General features: G+C 39.0%; 1 protein-coding gene across 4 annotated transcripts in view; it reads left to right on the top strand.

The window, feature by feature from the left end:
- The window catches only part of LOC127623938 (CAP-Gly domain-containing linker protein 2-like), a 54211-nt gene that overhangs the window by 19281 nt on the left and 13173 nt on the right, over window positions 1-21757 (top strand). For 3 of the 4 annotated variants that reach the window (XM_052098523.1, XM_052098518.1, XM_052098528.1), the window contains exons 4-9: window positions 9094-9218; window positions 10445-10658; window positions 12072-12269; window positions 12448-12551; window positions 13134-13194; window positions 13883-13987. In XM_052098523.1, the coding sequence (XP_051954483.1) occupies window positions 9094-9218; window positions 10445-10658; window positions 12072-12269; window positions 12448-12551; window positions 13134-13194; window positions 13883-13987 (807 nt within the window). The remainder of the gene's footprint in view (window positions 1-9093; window positions 9219-10444; window positions 10659-12071; window positions 12270-12447; window positions 12552-13133; window positions 13195-13882; window positions 13988-21757) is intronic. The other variant, XM_052098534.1, reaches the window with a different exon arrangement.

Genomic DNA, 21757 nt, shown 5'->3' on the forward strand with positions numbered 1-21757 from the left:
TAGTTACACACACATTCAGCCTTTCAAAATGTATTGTACAAGAAACCATACACTGATATCTATCATCACAATGTTGTATATAGGCCTATTCAATAATCAATTAAATAAAAAATTAGATGTCAGAAAAATAACTATCCACTGTAAACAGTAGTGCCTTTTTGCCATTTATTTGCAAGTTTAATTTTTTAGTTTTTTTTTCTCAGGAATTTTCCACTAATGTTATATTATCAAAATGCATTATAATTCAAGCATTGGAGCAATTCACATGATTTTTTTCATGGATGGATGGATGGATGGATAGATGTTTTACCTTTTAACAATGGGATTACTTAACTGTTTTATTCTACATTTGTGATAAACTTGCATCACACGAGCCAGTCTCCGTCTCTGTGTAAAACTGCACCTGTCATAAATGCATGAACACATGTCAGCATGATCTAATGTTCCCGTTATAATTATAACTTGTAATAATGATTTACAATTTTGTTCGGAGGCGAGAACTGGCTTGATGATATAAATGATATTTAATTAAGAAACCAAAAGACACAAACTCACAAAGGTGTCGGACAGCTACCCGTAAACGCTCTCTCTCTCTCTCTCGCACCACCGTCCACAGTCGGCCTTTTTCCCTCTCGGAGGCTTGATTAGCCTGATAAGGGACCCGGCCCCGCCCCCTGCCCTGTCACATTCCTCCCTCGTTCTCTCAGGCCAGAGAGCCCCCGGCATGAGGTACACCCCCTTTACCTGATGGAGGGCGTGCCTTACGCCTGCCAGCAGGTCATCCCCGCCTCCCTGAATCTGGGAGGGACGGGGAGGAAAACAATAATGATTAAAATAGGGGGTATTGTCAGTGAGCATCAGAATATCATTCTTACAGTACAACTTTTACCATGTATTATGCACCACCGAATAAATGGCGAGTTGATTCCTTAAACTCTGGTATTCTCCTTCGCTATACCACATCTACAGAGGCAGAATAAACAGAGGCAGAGTTATTTTGCATTATAATAGGTTTGTGAGTACACATAACTTGTTTTTTAGTGGCACACGCACTCTCTGAATGATAGCAGGGAGATTTGAGAGTGCTCGTCCAGTTTTTAGTAAAAGCAAAGGAAATCTGTGTGTGAACAAAGAGATTCGCACTTGCGCAACCAGTACATGGCATGACCTGCATGTAATCTCATGCCATAAAAGGGTAGAAAGCAAAAGATAATGGTTGTAGGGCTGGGTGATAAAACAATATAGATATATATCACAAAAAAGAAAATCCACGATTAGCTTTTGAGGAATTTTCGATATTTACTGCGTCGCTAAAACACAAGCAGTTCGGCTTTTTCAGGCTGCGTTTCCACTGGGGCGGATGAAATCCGCACAAAGGCGCTCGCAGCGCTAGGAGAGAGCTTGCTCCGCACCGCTGCCAATCCTACGATCCACCTTGCGAGCATGACGCTCGGCTTTCATTGGAATGAATTGAAAACGCTCTCAACTTCGCTCACAACACGCCAGTGGTAACGTAGGGTCAGACTGGATGAACTTGCTAATGCTAGCTGCCTTGCTAAAGATTAGGCTACGTCGGACACCGGATTGATTGCATCCGCACCGCAAGACTTCATGTCAACAGTTGCGCCCTCTCATCGTCTCTACTGAAGAGCGCGGCAGAACAACAGTGATGTGGACAACAGCTCTGATCTTTCTGCACTGTAATCTTGAATATTGTTCTCTAGCAACAAACATGCATCATTTCTGCCCTGTCCTGCTCCGCACGCATTGCCTCTTTTTCCTGCATGTGTGTAGACATGAAGCGCTGCATGACTAAACATGGTTTCAAAACACCTTTTAGACCAAAACGTTTTTCCCTTCTAAATGTATCTTTATTAATCAGCATGTTACGAGCCTTTAATAATAAACAAATCGAATTTTGAATTTTGTGAAAATTAATTAGATGTCTGGAATGGATGAGGAAAGACTAAAATTACTAATTGGTAGACTAGTCTCTCACTTTAATGAAAATATAAAAATGTTCTCTTGGGACAACCCTGAACCCACATTCAGCATCATTCCACAGTCACAAGGGCTTCTATGCCCCATACTTGGGTATCTGAATCTAAAGAAATATAAAAAATATTTCATTTTAATGTAAAAATATTCCAACAAATACTGGACTGCTGTCACTATGCTTCAGAACAAACAGATGATCTTTTAACATTCATTTTCAATTGATAAACGGCAAAAGACGATAAAATTAGTAAAAGATCCCACAGAAACCACTGCTTTGGCTGTCTCTGGACCCCTGTGCAGTTTTGTAGAGACTATTTAGACTTAAGAATTTATTTTTTCTTCTTTTCTTCCGTCAACTTTGAAATAAAAAAAAAAGAAAGTGCAATGTGTAAATGTATATCGTGATAAATATCGATATCGTACAATATGAAAAAGATTATTGTGATAACAATTTTACAGCCCTAAACGGTTGTAACGAGTCCTCCCCTCCAAGTCAGAATGCACCCAATGCTCGATTCCAAGTCTGAGTAATTAGTGTTCAAGTCCGAGACAAGTCACAAGTCATCAAAATCACGACTCAAGTCTGAGTCCTGGACTGGAGTACTACAACAATGCTATTCAAACTGTGCCACGGCTCTGACAATGTCAACGGTCACTTTAAAAAAAAAAACAGCCACTTTCTTTCCTTTTCGAACGAGATTATGGAAGTAAACAAACAACATACCACCTCCTCTCCTTCAGTCAGTCAACAGATCTTGATCCTCACTCATTCGGTAAAGGAGTGTATTTGTTCAGTGGGTCAAACCAATGATAAGCTTCTTCACAGCCCGCACTCGAATGCTATTGGCTATAGTCCGTATTTATAGGCATGAAAAAACAACAAAGCAGTCTCTAATTAATTTCAAATTTTCTAATAACTAATTTCCTTTTTTGTGTGTTCTGTACAACCTTTGGAGACCAGGGCCAGACATTAACCTGTACTCACTGCAAAAATGGCACCAAAATTTATGAAAATTATTCAGATGCTCCAAAATGCTATGTTTTTATATAGAAAAAATGTAAGTGCTCCTGGAAATCCATTCCAGTGATCAAATATTGGCCTTTTTAATAAGAAGGTTTGGATGCACCTTTCTATTGTATATCTTTCCAAGTGTTAGCTTCCTTGTGTTAGGTAATATATGCCGCAAACTGGCTGTCTTTTTGACCATAAAATTGATTGGCTTTGGGTCAGATTGCTTGCCATTTTGTACAGCACAGTTTTAAAGATTTCAAGCAGTAAATTTTTTTCCCAATCAGATGGGATTACTGCATCATAAACCACCAGCTATTGAGCCCAGCTATCTATTTGACTGTCTGCTTCAATCCTTACTGACACCTAATTGACTTTTTCCAGTAATGAACACATCATGAAGAATACCCACTTGTACACGGACACACAAAAACACATACATCAGTTTGTATTGAATATATATCTTTTGACTAGTAACGTGTCTCTTCTATTAATAATCTGTATAGTCCAGTGCTATGCTGAGGTGAGTAGACATTCCTGGTAATGGGAAACAATAATGAATGGAAAACTACACAAATACAGGGCAAACATTCAAACATCAACAAACCTAAAAAAAAATGGAACTGAATTATTGTTTCAAACTGAGGGGCAAATAGAAATGGTCAGTTGTCTTTGATAATCGACAGACTGTCACAGATGCTCAATACACCTTCAGTTGTATTTAACTCAAGATGTGCTTGTAAGTGAAGTGAACCCAAATTTCCAAAGCCCTGTATGATGCATTACACCATGCTGAATCCTACAAAAAGGATTCAGCATGGTGTATGAGATATAGATTTTGTTTTGACACTTACATGTGTGACTAATGGCAAAGTGCCAGGGTTGGATGAGTTATTCCATTTGAAAGAATTCTTGCTTTGCTCAGTTCCCTACTGTTTTCCCCTATGACCGGTATTGTATTACCCTGACTGTGCTTTAATGCATGAAGGACTGGTCAAAGTCAGGTGAAGACATAGTCGCTTGGTTTCCACCATTTGTTCTCCCAAGAGTTCCATCTGCTCAGAATCCTCATGCAGCTCTTTTCTATTTGAGAGTTCATTGTAACCATGTCTGTCAAGCTCTAGTATAGATGAAAAACACCATAAAAGGACCATTTGACTAAATTCTAAGAGCTCTGAAGCCATACGATAGCTTTGAGTGAAGAATAGACTGAAATGTAAATTTTTATTCAGTGGTAATCTTCCCTTCTACCAAAACTTTGAAATCTTATTTGCATCCATTTAGATTGAAAAATGGCACGTTGATGCGCTGTGCCAGGTTTAATGTCATTGATGGCATTGATTCTTGCTTGTGAAGTAACTTATCGTGGTGTTCCAGTTTGAATATGGTGAAATGAGAATTATATTTTTTCAGAGCTGTAGCGTAGGACAAGATTTTTAGTGAATTACTTCTTAAATTTAAATCTGTTCCTCACAAAATCTGTTGCATAAAGCGCTAAAGTCATAAAGACGTGTCATATGGAAAGAAGCTGCATAAACATTCTTGAAAAATTCTCCTATTTTGTTCAAATATTTTTTTTTTTCTGAAAAGTTTATTGTGTTGTAATTATGTGGAGGTATTTTGCTCCTGTTATTTGGCAGACTTGTGAATGTGCCTCAGTCAGCTTAGCCAGTCCGTCAGTGGAACAGGAAGGTGGATTATGTCACTGCCAAATTCAGGCTTATGCTGACTGATTGTGGATCTGCAGCGAAGGGAGTGAGGTGTATGTATGTGTGTGTTTGAGAAAGAGAGATATTAAGATGGAAGTCTCCACCCTTCTCACCTCTTACCTTGTGCTGTACTCATGCATTCTGCTGAATTTGTAGTTGATCTGTCCCCCATAAGGATTCTTAATAATGGCTGATCAAAGCCCTATTGTTATTGGTGATTTAGGAGAATTTGCCCCCAAAAATGTGTCTGACATATGTTTTCTTCCATAGAAATGTCTGCTGTTTGGGGTTTGGGGCACAAAGCTGTTCCTATATGAGAAACAGCAGCATGATAAAGTAAAAACTGCACTACAGGAATTTCCCCTTTGAAATGTTTGTGCTATTCTCACCTTCTCCACACGGTATCGTACTATAGCTCATCTGCCACGTCAGCCATAGACACACACACACACACACACACACACACACTGGCGGGAGGATGTGATGTGTCTGTTTGAAAGTCTTCATTCCAGAATCTCTCTTCTTCGTCAAATCGGGGACTCAGAAACCTACAGTGCTTAAAGCACCACCTGATATGTCTTTCTTTATTCAATGTATTCATCTTATTTCTAAGCTCTTCCGTATTTTAGAAGAAAAATAAGGTTGAACATTAAGCCAGACTTCTGTTCAACCAATACTTGATTTCTGTCTGTACAACAAATGGCATTAAGAGCTCTTTTCCCCATAATTTTATCCATCACACTGAATCAGTGCTGTGTGTGTTTGCGGTGTGTGTGTCAGTGTAATGACTCCGGGTGGATACATTACAAAGGTTATGCTGTATTAATGGTAAATGTGCTAATTGCGATAAAGAAAATTAATGCGTTAAACATTTTTTTTTATTACTTGCACGTGTTAACTCTGTTCATTTTGACAGCTCTAATATATATATGTGTGTGTAATATATATATATATATATATCACAGACATGATGTATGTGCTGACAGGGCACATTTCCATAGTCACATTTTCTTTATTTTCACTTTAGAATAATTGATTATCTATAAAAATAACAAAATATGCAATGAATTTTGTCAATCATGAAAAATTTAGATTGCAACTTTTTCTGGACAAGAATTTCTGCATTAGACAGAAAAGAGACTGCCTGATCCAACACCAGTTAATTTGGTTTTTACATGCCAATATCAATTACACTTTAGAAACCGGTTAAGCTGAAGTCCATGATGACACAATAATTGACCAGCGTGGAAAAACATTTCTACAGACAGTGCCATAAAGTTAGTTAAAAATGTGTTTACAACCTGGGATCAGAATTTCTCTCTGCATAATTATGTAATGCATACAGATTATTCCACATACATGACTTATAAAACAAAGAAAAAAGTTCTGTTCTGCTCATGGATACTGTATCTAAGTTATGTACTGCTGTATTCCTCAAATTAAACTTGAAACTTCTTTCAAAGATTTGATGCTACGAACATCGTAAACACTTCCAGTGTCTAATTCTTCCACAGAAGTGCCCATTATAGCAGAATGGTGCCTTGTAAACATGACTGATGTTCAGAGTTGGACAGGTAAACACCTGTGCACCATGACTCCCGGAAGCTTGGGCTCAACAAATTGAGCATATAAAGCTGCAAATAAAGCGTTTTTGCTTTTTTTTTTTTTATTATTCCAATAGGGTAGAGAGAGAGAAATACTAAATTACAGGTGTGTACACAACTGTAGGTCACACATGCCAGCACACATTTATGAATTGTATGGTCCACTGTTCACATATCTCCAGTATCTCCACCATCACAGTGTCTGGGAATGCTCATCAAAAGCTCTCTGTCTGTCTCTTTGTCTGTAAGATATGTTTGTAGATGCTGTATAGTTGGTTTCTGGATCCATTCCAAACCAATTCAAAACAGACATGGTTTTGATCCCCAAACAGAGACTATGACATTAATTACTCCTTAAGAACTGTGTGTGTGAGGTTATATCAGTTGCTATTTTTTTGTTATTGCAGTTATAACATATTGGCTCTAGAATGTGGAACTGGGCCAAAAGATTTATGGTTGTAAAACTTCTTAGTTTTTCCCTGTCAAATTGGATGAAGTGCCCCAAGGTTCCGGACTAGGCCCGTTTGAATTCTACCTTGTTGTGTTGTTTTTCTGGTAAGTCAGTGGCATTAAAACATGAAATTTGTAAATTCACCAAACTTGAGTGATTTACAGAAAATCAGAACAGCTGTACAAACACAAATGCATTTTGAAATAGTGTTTTGCAGAGGGTTTTATTTGATTATTAAAGGGCATCACATTGGAAAGGTCATTCTTGAATATACATTAAATCCATTTGCAGATATGGTTCAGTTAAGCAGTTTTAGGGCCAGTTGCTTTTCATATTTCTACATTTCCAATATTTGTGTAATGCATTGTTTGTTTCCCTAGAATAGATTGAATATAATTTATAAATTCACTGAATGTGTTTGATAAAGAACAGAATGTGGTTTTTGGGACAGAGCTGAGAGATGATTTTAGGTTTGTCTTTAATGCTGTCCTTGAGAATTGTATGCAGTTTATCTTACTGTATGTAATGTGCATAATTTAGCTGTAAACATGGCCTGCTTAGAACCAGTGCATTTGCTTTAATCAGTGCTTATTGCTTTCATTGATGCTGTCATTTAAATGAGTCTGTTTATATATATGTGTGTGTGTGTGTGTGTGTGTGTGTGTGTGTGTGTGTGTGTGTGTGTGTGTGTGAGAGAGAGAGAGAGAGAGAATAAAAAAATATGAAAGTTATAAAGATAAGCTTGTTTTTGATGATTTTGAAGCCCACTAAATGTCTGATATATGTTCCCTTGTGTAGTTCTGTCTTCCTGATGTGTAGCCATCAGGCCGTATTGAATGTGTATAGTGACTGGTTTGTGACCTCTTTTTCCTGTGCTGGGTTTGCTGAATGTAGGCCAGTTTAACCAGCAGCACTGTCATGCCCGGTTAAATCTCAGCATCAGGGCAGTATTGGCTGGCAGAGTCTATCCGTGTGAATGCCACACTGATTTGCAACTAAACTGTTGACATACAGTGGGACTGTCTCTGTCCACTCTGTCGCTGTTTTTTCTTCTCAATTTAAAGAAAGTTTTACACCTTAAGAAGTGGTTTTGACAGACATGTTTAAAATGATGCACACTCTCATGAGAAGAATCCAGTCCTATATCAATGGCCTAGAAAATAAGCTGTTTTATTATGTTCTGTTTTTATAAAGGCATGTGTTTAATGGCATTGGTATCCATGAACCTTTGCTTTTGAGTTATGCTGAATCCACACTGATTGTTCTCAGTAAAAATTACAAGACCTCTTTCATATCAGTCAGCAAAACATAAAATAAATAATTACTCATAATGTGTAACTTTAATTAGATTCAACTTTTATCTAGAAGGGTTCCAATACCCAGATCAGGATAATACTGCTTATGACTAGGGTTGTAACGGTTCACTCAACTCACGATTCAGTTTGGATCACGATATTGAACTCAATGTTCGGTTCGTTTCACAGTTCTTTAAACTAAGCCTGAATAAAGAAAAGTTAAGATTGAAAGTATTATTATTACTTATAGATATATGCAAAACAGTTTGTTTCCTTAAAAATGTAGCTAAAGTACTGTTCTTAAAAGTGCTAAATGATCCATCGGAGATGTACTGGGACTAAAAACAGCCCAGAACAGGGCAATGATAAATAAATATATTAAAAAATATATTAGCTAGCATTGAGAGCGAGAACCACTAATCATGACCACAAGGAGGTTACCCCATGTGACTCTACCCTCCCTAGCAACCGGGCCAATTTGGTTGCTTAGGAGACCTGGCTGGAGCCACTCAGCACACCCTGGATTTGTATTCACGACTCCAGGTGTGGTAGTCAGTGTTGATACTCGCTGAACTACCCTCTCAAAAATACATATTTAATGGAAGTGCATGCTTATCCAGTTAAATAGTAATAATACAGGTTTCACTTTCGGCCGAACTCATTGGACAACACCTGTGGCTGCTAGTTTGCAATCGTATTTTAGAGCTCCTTGCACCTATGAAGCGATTTCCATTTGAATGCCCGCGTTTCATAGGCATAGTACATTGAGTTTATTGATAGAATAGATGCAACCGTCCCATCTCGATGATGCACATCGTCACACATTTTGAACGTGAATGTGCATGCATCGTGCCACGATAAAGCATTATACTTTTGGTATGTCTATTTTAATTAAAGTCTTTAAAGAGTCAGAGTGAAATATTTGCAAATGTACTGTATGTAATCACACCAGTAAACTATTATCATAATAAACTGTGTTAATGTCACTTTATATCACTACATATAACTTCCTCTGCTCTGTCCTCAGGTTGGTGGCACTAAAACAGGAGTAGTGCGTTATGTGGGCGAGACTGACTTTGCCAAGGGCGAGTGGTGCGGGGTGGAGCTGGACGAGCCGTTAGGGAAAAACGATGGCGCTGTAGCTGGAACCAGGTACATAGTTAGTCTTCCACTTATCTGTCTTGTCTTTAACTGCACTTACAATGGCTTCCAACTCTTATGGGCCTTATCCTTTCATATGATCTGCCGTTTTAACAGGAGTTTAAATAATCTTTAATTTCTTTAATATATCTCAGTTGTAATTCAACATGAAAGGATATTTCACCCAAAAATGTAAATCATTTTAATCTTCAATCAATACTTGCTCTGCATCTGTTAATGACTTTCCTTTTGGTTGACACATTTTGCTTTTGGAAATACATCACTTTATGGGAAGTAAAATATGTGGGGAATACAGACCAACCCATTTTACACTCCCAGCCAATGTTAAAACCTCTGCTCTCTTTTCACAAAAGAATGGGGATGGACGAGTTCCAAAAAGACAAACAGTTTCATAAATCCTCCTTAGGTAATTTATTTATTTTTCTCCCCAATTTGGAATACCCAATTCCCAATGCACTCTAAGTCCTCGTGGTGGTGTAGTGACTCGCCTCAATCTGGGTGACGGAGGACGAATCTCAGTTGCCTCCACGTCTGAGACAGTCAATCTGCACATTTTATCATGTGGCTTGTTGAGCATGTTACTGCAGAGACATACGTTCGAGTGCGTATTGAGTCTTCACGCTATTCTCCGAGGCATCCACGCTCAAGTCACCACGAGTCCCACTGAGAGCGAGAACCACATTATAGTGACTCGAACTTGTGACTCCAGGGGTTGTAATCAGGTAATCAGCATCTTTACTCACCTGATCTAAACAGGCCCCCCATCTTAGGTAATTGTTGACATTTTGACTGGATCTGGTAGATTATGTAGTTTATTTTAAAAACGAAAGCACGACATTAGACTTAACTCCATTTAGATGCTAGGAAAAGTAAAAGTATCCAAAAAGAGTTCTGACATTTTATAAAGCACATCTCAAAATATTTAACACGCTGTTCTATTTTATTTTAATGCCTGAAAGCGCTTAGTGCAAGGTTGAAGTTAGCTGTGAAATGATTCTGATTCTGATTCTGAAAGCTTCCAAAAGTTTTAGAGTATCAAAAATTATAGGAAGAAAAAGGAAAAGATTTGTAGGTATGCATGTATTAATTTTCTAAGGTGTCAGAAGGGAAAATCATACATTGCTGGCAATATTTTGTAAGCTTCCCCTGTGTATACTGCATTTTCTCCCTCAATTCCTCTCTCTCTCTCTCTCCCTCCCTTCCTCTGTCCTCCCTAGATATTTCCAGTGCCCGCCCAAATTTGGCCTCTTTGCTCCGATCCACAAAGTGATCCGCATTGGCTTCCCGTCCACCAGTCCAGCTAAAGCTAAGAAGAGCAAGCGTATGGCAATGGGCGTGTCGTCTCTGGCTCACAGTCCCTCCAGCTCCTCCATCAGCTCCGTCAGCTCTGTAGCCTCAAGTGTCGGGGGCAGACCCAGCCGCACAGGCCTGGTGAGAAACTGAGATTGTTAAACAATTAAAGAGATTAGAAAACAATTAATGCATCATACCAGCCATTTTGATCGTTTATACAGTATATTAGATATTTTCCCCACAGGTCCACTTATAAAGATATTCAAGGTTTCTTGCGCCACAAAATAGTCATTATTGAACTTGCTAACATCTTTGTATGTCAAATGAGTAACAATGCTTGCTCATGGTTTGCAGGTTTGAAAACACTGAAATTTAAAAAAAACCTTGCTGAAAATAAATTTTATACAGTCTTTCTAACTGATGGGAGCTTTTGGAAGGCTGTGCAGAGCCACTTGTGCTACCACACAGCCAGAAAATCACAATGTTGGGCAAACTTCCTGAACATCTTACACTTATCCTTAGTTACATACTAACTCGAATAATACCATGTTAAAGGTATAGTTCACCCATAAATGAAAATTCTCTTATAATGTTCTCACCCTCATGACACCCCAGATGTGTTTGATTTTCTTTCATCTGCTGAACACAAAGATTTTTAGAAGAATATTTCAGCTCTGTAGGTCCGTACAATGCATGTGAATGGTGGCCAGAACTTTGAAGGTCCAAAAAGCACGGAAAAGCAGCATAAAAGTAATCCATAAGACTCCAGTGGTTTAATCCATGTCTTCAGAAGTGATATGATAGTTGTTGGTGAAAAAAAGGCCAATATTTAAGTCCTTTTTTTACCATAAATCGATCTCACTGTCCAGTAGGTGGCGAAATGTACAAAGAATGTGAATCGCTAAAAACAAAAGTGGAATGTGAAAGTGGAATGTGAAAGTGGAATGTGAAAATGTATAGTAATTTGGAATAAAATATTGATCTGTTTCTCACCCACACATATCATATTACTTCAGAAGACTTGGATTAAATCACTGCAGTTTTATTGATTATTTTTATGCTGCTTTTATGTGCTTTAAAGTCCTGGTTATGACTCCCTTGCATTGTATGGACCTACAGAGCTGAAATATTCTTCTAAAAACCTTTATTTTTGTTCAGCAGAAGAAAAAAAGTCATTCATATCTGGGATGACATGAGGGTGAGTAAATGATGAGAACATTTTCCTTTTTGGGTGAACTATGCTTTAAGAAATAATTATATATATTCTATTTCCATGACTGGGCAGGACAGCACCAAATTATCATGTAAAAGTGGGCAATCATGGATCATGTTTCCAGGTTTCTGATGCCAGAAGCCATTTCTGCAGCATAGTTTTTAATAGATGCTCTTTTTGGACTGAGAAGTTTTGAGTTCTGAATGTTACAGTAGGTTTTCTTTCAAACGATCAAGAAAAATTTTATTTTTATGGTCTTTCCCATTCAATAATCGAATGAAAAATTCATGTTCTGAATTCAGTAGTCAAATTCCATTACTGCCTTTTTTTGATGGCAGTTGACAGAAACATCTTCGAGGTATGCACGGAAGATCTCTGGGACCACAGCACTGCAGGAGGCCCTGAAGGAGAAACAGCAGCACATAGAGCAGCTCTTGGCTGAGAGAGACCTAGAGCGGGCCGAGGTTGCCAAGGCAACCAGCCACATCTGTGAGGTGGAAAAAGAGCTGGCGGCACTGAAGGCCCGACATCTGCAGGTGTGACTTGCACCCTAACGACTCTTAAATGTGTAGTTGTACATTTACTCTAAGTTACTAACTTTAGACACTCACTTTTTTCATTACTGCCTTTAACTTATTCGTATCTATAAAAATCTCTGAATGGGTGTTACTGAATTGTGAAAAACAAATGACCTTTTCTCTTTTTCTCATTTAGTATGCAACAGAGTTAGAGAGCAATCTACAACAAGTTCGAGCCCTGCTTGCAAGCACACAGAAGGACAAAGTGGAACTGGCCAATCAACTTGAGGAAGAAAAAAGGTGCAGTTTTATCCTTGCTTTGTAACCTAAGTAATGCAAGCTGTTTGCTGTCATAATCCACCGGGTGATGTTGTGCTGTTATTGAGTTAAAGGAGCATTTAAACTTAAAGCTGATTCTTCAGTTAAATCTTTATCATATATGCAGAGTCATCTGTAAGTAAGCCTTTTTGTTGGCTGATTTCACCTAAATGTGAAACAATGTGGCTCTGTGGTGCTATTAAAACATTCCCCTGTTTGCTTGAATGGCCTGTCCAGCCTGAAACAGCAACATAGTCTCAACACAAAATGTTTTTTACAGATCACATGACCAGCCGAATACTTCTTAAATCTTATTGTGGTAACTGCCATGGTATCATATCAATTGTGGAATAGTTTAGTCATGGGTGACAAGCATGTCAATAGGGCAACACTTGCATGCTGCTGAATTCACACCAATAGGTAAAACATTTATTAAAATCCAAGACCACTTTTGTATCAACCAGTGAAACAAACAAACAAAAAACTACTTGGTGCATTTTTAAAGGCTTTGTTTTGTAAATTAGGAATTTTCTGACACCTGGTGGTTATTGTGTCTTATGACAGGAAGGTGGAGGATCTTCAGTTCAGAGTTGAGGAAGAGTCCATTACCAAAGGAGACCTGGAGGTATCTCAAAGTTTTACTGAAATATGCACAGACTTCTTATTGCTTACTGCCTCTGAGAGATGATTTGTAAACAAAATCCTTGAAGAATATGCCAAATTAAGTAGTACATCATCCTTGGAGGATTTTAAAAAAGAGAAGAGATTTTTAAAGAAGAGAACTGATGTTAGGACTCATGGATTGAATTGGATTTATACAAAACAAAAGAAATGAGTTGCAATTGACATTAGTCAGAATAGACTTATTTAATTTGATGCAAAAAAAGAGGTTATGAAAGATTGAAGGACAGTTTATTCGATATGACACACTGTTGGCTTTTCACAGAGTTGTTGTTAGCAGGAAATATTTGTGAAACATGTATTTTCAAAGATTGTTCCTCAGAGCAATCAGTAGTTCAACACTACTATTCAACACTATCAGTTTATCAGTTCATTGTCTCAATACATCAGACCCTATGATGTCATGCTGGATATCAAAACACACTGTAGTGGGCATACAGGATGTTTCTTGGCAGTCACATGGTCAGATGGAAAATCACTGAATTAAGCTTGTCTCATTCCCAACTTTCCTATATTATGCTTTTATACCTCTTCACAGTTTATGATGGGTGAAGACTTGCTAATCTTTTGTTCTACCTATGAATGTCTCTCTCTATTTTTCTCTTTCTCTCGTTTGTCTTTTCTCTCTGTAGACTCAGACCAAACTGGAGCATGCCCGTATTCGGCAGCTCGAGCAGTGTCTGCATTTGGAAAAGTCCAAAGCAGAGCGGCTTCAGAAAGAGTTAGTGGAGAAGATGGTAAATGTGCAGGGAGATCAGACACCCCGCCTATAGCCATCTCTCCCAGTTCTGTGTCAGCTCCCCTTGCTAGAGCCTTGTGTCTTTGGAAGGCCAATGCTTGTGCTTGATTTACCGAGTCCAGGATCTCCATCATTTACTGCAAAAAAATAGATTTTTAACAAAAGTTCAAACATGCTATTTTGTCTATTGCCAGTATTAAAAGCATAGTTCACCCTAAAATGAAAATCCTTTTATCATTTACTCACCATCACTATGTTAATCAGTCACTATTTACTTTCATTACATCTTTTTTTTTTTTTTTGTTCTATGGAAGTGAATAGTGACTGAGGTCAACATTCTGCCTAAGATCTGTTTTTGTGTTCCACCAAAGAAAGAAACTCAGATGTGGAACAGCATGAGAATGAGTATGTGATGTCATAATCATTTGGATGAACTATACCTTCAGTGACTAACTTCCTCCTCAAAGTTACTTGGTTGTAAGAATTGTTAGTGGATTAGAAAAGATCAGATAATTCAGTCTTGGCCTGATTGGATTTAAATGAATCGATTGAATTGGACTTAATCAAATGCAATCACACAACTTTTTGCATTCAAGTTGCCTATATGTTCAGTAATGGCATTGCTGTGAAATCCAAAGTCAAAAGTGTTGGAGATCTTTGCTTGTCTCTATGGAACAACACTGCATTTGATAGCCAGGAACTGCTTTCACATTTAATTTGCATTGTTTTCATGTTTGTCTTCTCTTGTTTTCTCTATCTTAGCATCTGTCTGAGACCTTCAGGTTGAGTTAAGGATTGTCTAATTCTGTCTAATTAAATTTTTTTAACACATCAGCCTTCATATACTTTTTAGATGTTGAAATGCAGCTTCCAGCCTCTGACTAGAACTGTCTCACTCTAGCTCTATGTTTGTCTTAGGCGTTATGTTCCTGTCCTGGATGGAGCAACATATATAGTACAAGAATATCTTAGAAACATGGCGGCGGGCTCTTTTCACTTGGGCCAGTAAACAACACCCTAGCAATGCCATAGAAACCACCTTGCACACCTAGCAACCACTCAGAATGCTCATAGAACACCCTAACAACACCCTAGAGACCAACCAGAACACCACAAAAATGCCTCGGCAAACACCCAGAACACCATAACAACACCCTAGAGACCATGCTTAATATTAACACCCTAGCGACCAACCAAAACACCACACCAATGCCCCAGAAAACACACAGAACAGCCTAGCAATGCCCATGTGACAACCTAGAAAACCAAAGTGACCATCCAGAACACACTAAAAACCTTATAAAAACAACAACCAACAACCAACTTGCATTGCCGTAGCAACCACACCGAACAATCTAGCAACCACCTTGAATGGCCCAACAACACCTTAATGACCACACTAAATAGTAACACCCAAACAACCAGCCAAAACATCACAGCAATAGCACAACAAATGCCCTAGAAACCACCTAGCACCATCTAGCAACAACCCAGAATTCTTCTAGAACACCCTTACAACATCCTAGTGACCACTCTAAATAGTAAAACCCTAGCGACCAACCAAAATACTACAGCAATGCCCCAGAAAACAAACAGAACAGCCTAGCAATGCCCTTGCGACAACGTAGAAAACCAAAGTGACCACCTAGAACACCCTAACAACAAACTTGCATCACTGTAGCAACCACACAGATCACTCTAGTGACCACCTAGAGTGCCCTAACAACACCTTAGTGACTACACTAAATAGTAACACCCTAACAACCAATCAAAACATCACATCAATACCCAGAACTGCCTAGCAATGCCCTTGCAACAACCCAGAAAGCCAGTGTCCACCCAGATCACCCACACAACTGACTAACAACACCCTAGTGACCGCTCTAAATATTAACAACCTAGCGACCAAACAATACAGCACAGCAATACCCCAGGAAACCCCCAGAACAGCCTAGCAATGGCATTACGACAACCCAGAAAACCAAAGTGTTCACCCAGAACACTATCAACACCATAGCAACAACACAGAACATGCTAGTGACTACTATGGCTGCAACTACGGGTTATTTTGATAATTGACTAATATTCGACTATTCAGGCGATTATTGGATTATTGCAACAATTAATCATTAGATCTTAACTGACTGTTCAGCTTGTGCCTTGTATTAAACAATAAAGAGGAATGAATGACACTCACTGAATTAAAGGAAAAAAACTTTTTATTAAGTTTAATTCAGTAACAAATTTGCTTAAAAAAATCCTATTGTTTTCTAGTGTTTTGTCTTGTTTTCCATTTAAAATGGTCTAAAAGTCCATAAAACAAGATACATTTACTTTAGAAGCAACATACAGTACAAGATAGTAAGTATTGCTTTCAGAGAATGTATCTTATAAGTTTTAATTTGTATATAAGTGTATTTTTCACGTTTATACTTCTGCCAGTGCATCAAAGACAAAATGTACTTATATTCAAGATATATTTATCTGAAAGCTCTGCAGTCTTATGTATATGCTGCTTCTCAGGGGAATGAATCATTTCTATTTTATTTATATATTTTAAGGATTTTTAGATATTATAAAATATTTGAATTTCTATATTATATTCAACATTCTTAGATGAAAAGTTTCTCTTTTGCAGTATAGCTCCTAAAGTAAATGTATGTTGTTTTAAAGGTGTATTAGATATTTATATTGGAAAACATTATATATTTAGAATAAAACAAAAACAAATCAAACATTTATTTTCTTGCAGTACATGGGGAGAAGACCATCATCACTTTTTTGTTCACTTCGATCCATCTTTAACTCACAAAAAACAAACTCTCTCCTTTTAATAAAGCTGCCTATTGATGATTTTCTTTACGATAAGAAACACACAGTGACACATACTGTATAGTATGATTCAATACCTCGCGAGCCATCATGTAATAATCTAGCTGCAGCGAGTGTGGGCACCCCAGAGTCTGCATCAGCCGGGGGCAGTTTCAGTCTCTCCCCTTAGATCGGGTCTCTTCACGCGACTCATAAAAGAGGCACAGACCGCACAGAGAAGTCCCAGTTTCTGAGTTTATACTCATTTACATGACCTGCTTCCTTATTATTTGAACTTTAATAAAGGATGCATTAAAGATATAATGCCGGGGTGTTTCCTTTAAAGACATTCAACATGCAAGTTTTGCTTAAGCAGAATGGCAACTCCTGCTCCGCTTCATTTCACAACGAGAGTGCTTCTGAATTTACTTATTTTGTTTGGATTGCATCTGTGAGTTGTCGTCTTCCTCTTCTCAATCAGACACAAGCTGAAGTACTCCTCTCGCGTCATCATTAGAGTTTCAAATGATCTCATGTTACGTTAAATGAGATCAAACGACTAAACATTTTTGTTGACCATTTTTTTATTGTCAACGTTGTTGATAATGTCGACTAATTGTTTCAGCCCTAGCAATGACCTAGAACACCCTAATGACCACTCTAAATAGTAACACCCTAGCGACCAACCAAAACACCACAGTAGTGCCCTGAAAAAACACCCAGAACACACTAACAACACCCTAGTAACCACTCTAAATATTAACACCCTATCACCTTTCAGGACACCATAGCTATGCACTAGCAAACACCAAAAACATCACTCTAGTGACCACCCTAAATAGAACACCATAGCGACCAACTAAGTCTCTACAGTAATGCCCCAGGAAACACCCAGAACAGCCTAGCAATGGCTTTCGACAACCAAGAAAACCAAAGAGATCAACCAGAACACTATCAATGCTGTAGCAACCACACAGAACATGTTAGCGACCACCTAGAACACCCTAACAACACTCTAGTGACCACTCTAAATAGTAACACCCTAGCAACCAACCAGCAAAGACCCAGAACAGCCTAGCAATGCCCTTGCAACAACCCAGAAAACTAAAGTCACCACACAGAACATCCAAACAACTGGCTAGGAATGCCCTAGTGACCACCCAAATCACCCTTGTCACTGCCATGCAACACTCCAACACCTGCCTAGCAATGCTCTTGCAACTGCTTAACATCATGCTGGCAACCACTAGAACACCATAGCAACTACTTATCAACTACCCAGAGCCTCCCTGAACCACTTCGAATACCCTAATAAAATTCTAGCGACCACCCAGAGCCCCCTGGCAACATTTTCAATACCCTAGTGAACACCAAGAACATCCTAGCATCATGGCAAGCTCCGCTCGCATAGTTTGTAGGAACTCGAGCTGCATAATTGCATTGGGACACACCCAGCGTCACGTGGTCTGAATCCCTTACACAATCATGCCAGTTTATTGGCTGATGGCACTTAAGCAACGCCCCTAGGGAGCTACATCACGGGCTCCATAAAGATGCTTGCTTCATGCTATCGAGTCAGATTTTCTGTTCTTCTGTGCACGATCTTGTCTTGGCCCGTGTTGAACCAATGACTCGCGTCGAAGCAAGGATCATTATTATTCTCCCTTTTGAATGGTAACACAGGATGGAATTTAGGAAGTGCTTACATCCGTGCACACGATTCATCGTCGGTGAAGATTCCCATGACATGTATAATGCCTGTCTGGTTTTTGCCACCCAGAGTCCACGTTGGAGGGTTCGGATTGCCCACAGTGTGATTTAATGAATGACAGAACGCTCCGTGAAAGGTTTGCCTCCTTTGCAAATTCAGTAAAACTGCTTGCTGGTGCAGACTGCGTGTCTGGCCAACAGGGACTCCGAGGAGATGGGAGTTGAGGATTTGGCTTGACTTTCTCCCGTGGAGTCGACACATGAGCATTTGCGTCCTAGCCCTGAGACCCGCACTGCGGTTTACATCGGTGCTGAGGATGAGGACGCCATATCTATGGTGGCATCGGATTCCGAGGATCTCGCCGGCAGCCAGGCTGAAGTCTTGCCTCCTAGCGGTCAGATTTCCAATGTATGTTGAATTGTCTGTGTAGGCGTTTTGATGTTGGACCGGCCCCTTTTAAACAGCTGGTAGGTCACGCTACAGGCAAAAGCCATGCATTAATCCCTCGGTCTGCCCGTCTGTCAGCTTGACAGCATTTCGAACTGGTACTTCTAACTACAAAGGTTTCTTAATTCAATTCAGGCGAACTCCACTGGTGCTCAACGGTGTTGTTCTAACAGACGTTTCTGTTTGAGAAGCCCCATTTTTGATTCAGGAAATTCATTCTCTCTTAGAAAAAGGAGCAATAGAGGAAATTCCCCCTTCTCATAGAGAGTGCGGCTTTTACAGCTGTTATTTTCTGGTCCCAAAAAAAGATACTGGCTTGCGTCTTATTCTGAATTTGAGATGTTTAAATTCCTAACTAATGCAATGTCAATTCAGAATGCTGGCGCAGAAGCAAATGTCACAAGTGCAGCCAGGGAACTGGTTTGTGACAATAGATTTTAAGGATTCTTATTTCCAAATTCATATTGTGCCGAAGCACAGGTTCTTTCTCAGATTTGCTTTCGGGGTCAAAGAATTTAAATGTTGCATCCTTCCATTTGGACTTGCACTGGCACCATGCACTTTAACAAAATGCATGGATGCAGCTTTTACGCTCTTGAGGCTTCAGGGCATTCACGTTTTGAATTATCTCGACGATTTGTTGGTGCTAGCCCACTCTGAGACTTTGGCTGCCCAACATTGAGATGTCATTCTCCTATCCAGACAGGGCTTGATGCTTGGAGAGTGGACATTATATCCTCAGATTTTGGAAACTGTTTGGCAGAGTGAAAGCGGATCTGTTCGCTTCTAGCGAGATGCCACACTGTCCCCTTTGGTTTTCCCATTCGCCTCCGGCACTGCTGGGCTTCGATGCGTTGGCGCATCAGTGGCCGACAACGTGTTTTACAGGAGTGTGTTCGGGAGGATCGGGCCTTCTCAAGCATGGTTTTCTATTCTGGTCTCTCTCCTGGAGAAAGTGCCTTGGGAGATTCCAGTCAGAACATACATGTTGTCTCAGGCTCTGGGCAGCATTTGGCACACCCAGCCAGACTTGTGGAAGTTATGGGTATTGCCCCTCAACAGAGTGTTCTTTTAAATGATGGATTAGCCCCACTGTGGTTGAAACATTTAGTTTGAGCCCTTGGCAACAGTCGCTGATACGTTTCTGACTCTTAAAATGGCCCTGCTGGTGGTATTGGCATTGTTTAAAAGGGTTATTGATTTGCATGCCCTGGTGATTAATCCTTTATGTATAGATTTTGCGCATGGTGCGCCAGGTTTGTGAAGGCTCGTGCCTTCATGCAGAAAATCTGACTTGATGGTGCAAAGCGAGCGCCTTTATGGAGCCTGTGATGTAGCTCCCTAGGGGCGTCGCTTAAGCACCATCAGCCAACAAATTAGCACGATTGTATAAGGGCTTCCGACCACGTGACACTCAGCGTGTGTCCCAATGTGATTAAGCAGCCTCTAGTTCCCACTCAGGGAACCAGGGTTATGCTTCATGTAACTGAGACATTTTCAGATTTGATTAAAAATCAAATTTTGGTTCTCATTCTGAAAGGCTATGGTGAATGATGACGAGTGAATCTTGTGCATTTCATGCACTCTAATCAACAGGATTTTACATTTATCAACAGGTCAGAGGCAGACTCCAGCCAGCACCTATAAGGCTGGGCAAGAGTATCAAGGTGATATAAAGGGAGTAACACACTGTGTGTTCAAAGTGACCTAAATTATAAAGGAAAAGTTAACCCAAAAAGAAAATTCTGCTATTATTGTCGCACCTTCATGTTTGTCCAAACCTGAATTACTTTTTTTTTCCGGTGGAAACAAAAGTAGATGTTAGGCACCATAAACTTACATTGTATGGAAAATATACACTAAAAGTGAATGGTGACTGAAGCTAGCATTCTGCTTAACATACGGGTTTGGAACAACTTCAGGTGAATAAATGATTCCAGAATTTTTATTTGTGGGTGAACTATTCCTTTAAATAAATAACATTTAGAAGTGTGCTCTACTCTTTCGCATCTCTCTTGTGGTTTGAGACTGCCTCTGAATTTTCGTTTGTACTATCTGATCTTTGATAACATCTAATGATTTTTCCTTGGAACCATCAGATTTTCCAATGTTGTTGTGATGCTTCCACAGTGACTAACATTTACATTTTACATCAAATGAAAAAAAAACTTCATATGGTTTGTAAAATATATTTTAAATATCTTATAGTTTGAACCCTAGTAGTGATTACTTGTATGTGTACCTTTTGACTTGCTGAATGCTATGCCATCTTATATTTGCCTGGCTGCTTCTAGATGAACAGATTGATGAAGGCTTGCTTGGGCTTGAATTCAATAGGAATGCTGTTGTAGTCTCATAGGTTGCACTTTATCTACTTCAATGCACTTGCAAGGGCTTTGTTTCAAGAAATAGCCATTACAGAAATGTTAGCAGGGCATGGAAGATTCCTTATTTGCTTCTCTTGCCTGTAATGTCTTCTGTGTACGAGTCTCCAGTTCTATTGGGCAACTCTCTAAAACACTTCACACTGATTATCAATAATATCAGAACGATTAATTTAGGGATGCACAGATATAAACATTTTGGCAAATAGCAGAATATTTTTGTTAAGAAACATGTTATGGCCACTGATATATATAAAATATAGTAACTAAAATGATAGCCGAGAGATTAGAAACATATATATATATATATATAGCCAATATGATGACTATTATAATAAATCAATGCCAGTTTTTTCTAAAACAGTGTTTACACTAAAGCTCTAATGTTGAATTTTGAAATTTAAGTGAAATTAGG

This window comes from Xyrauchen texanus, chromosome 3 (genome assembly GCF_025860055.1).
Source record: "Xyrauchen texanus isolate HMW12.3.18 chromosome 3, RBS_HiC_50CHRs, whole genome shotgun sequence".
In the NCBI taxonomy this organism is placed as follows: Eukaryota; Metazoa; Chordata; class Actinopteri; order Cypriniformes; family Catostomidae; genus Xyrauchen; species Xyrauchen texanus.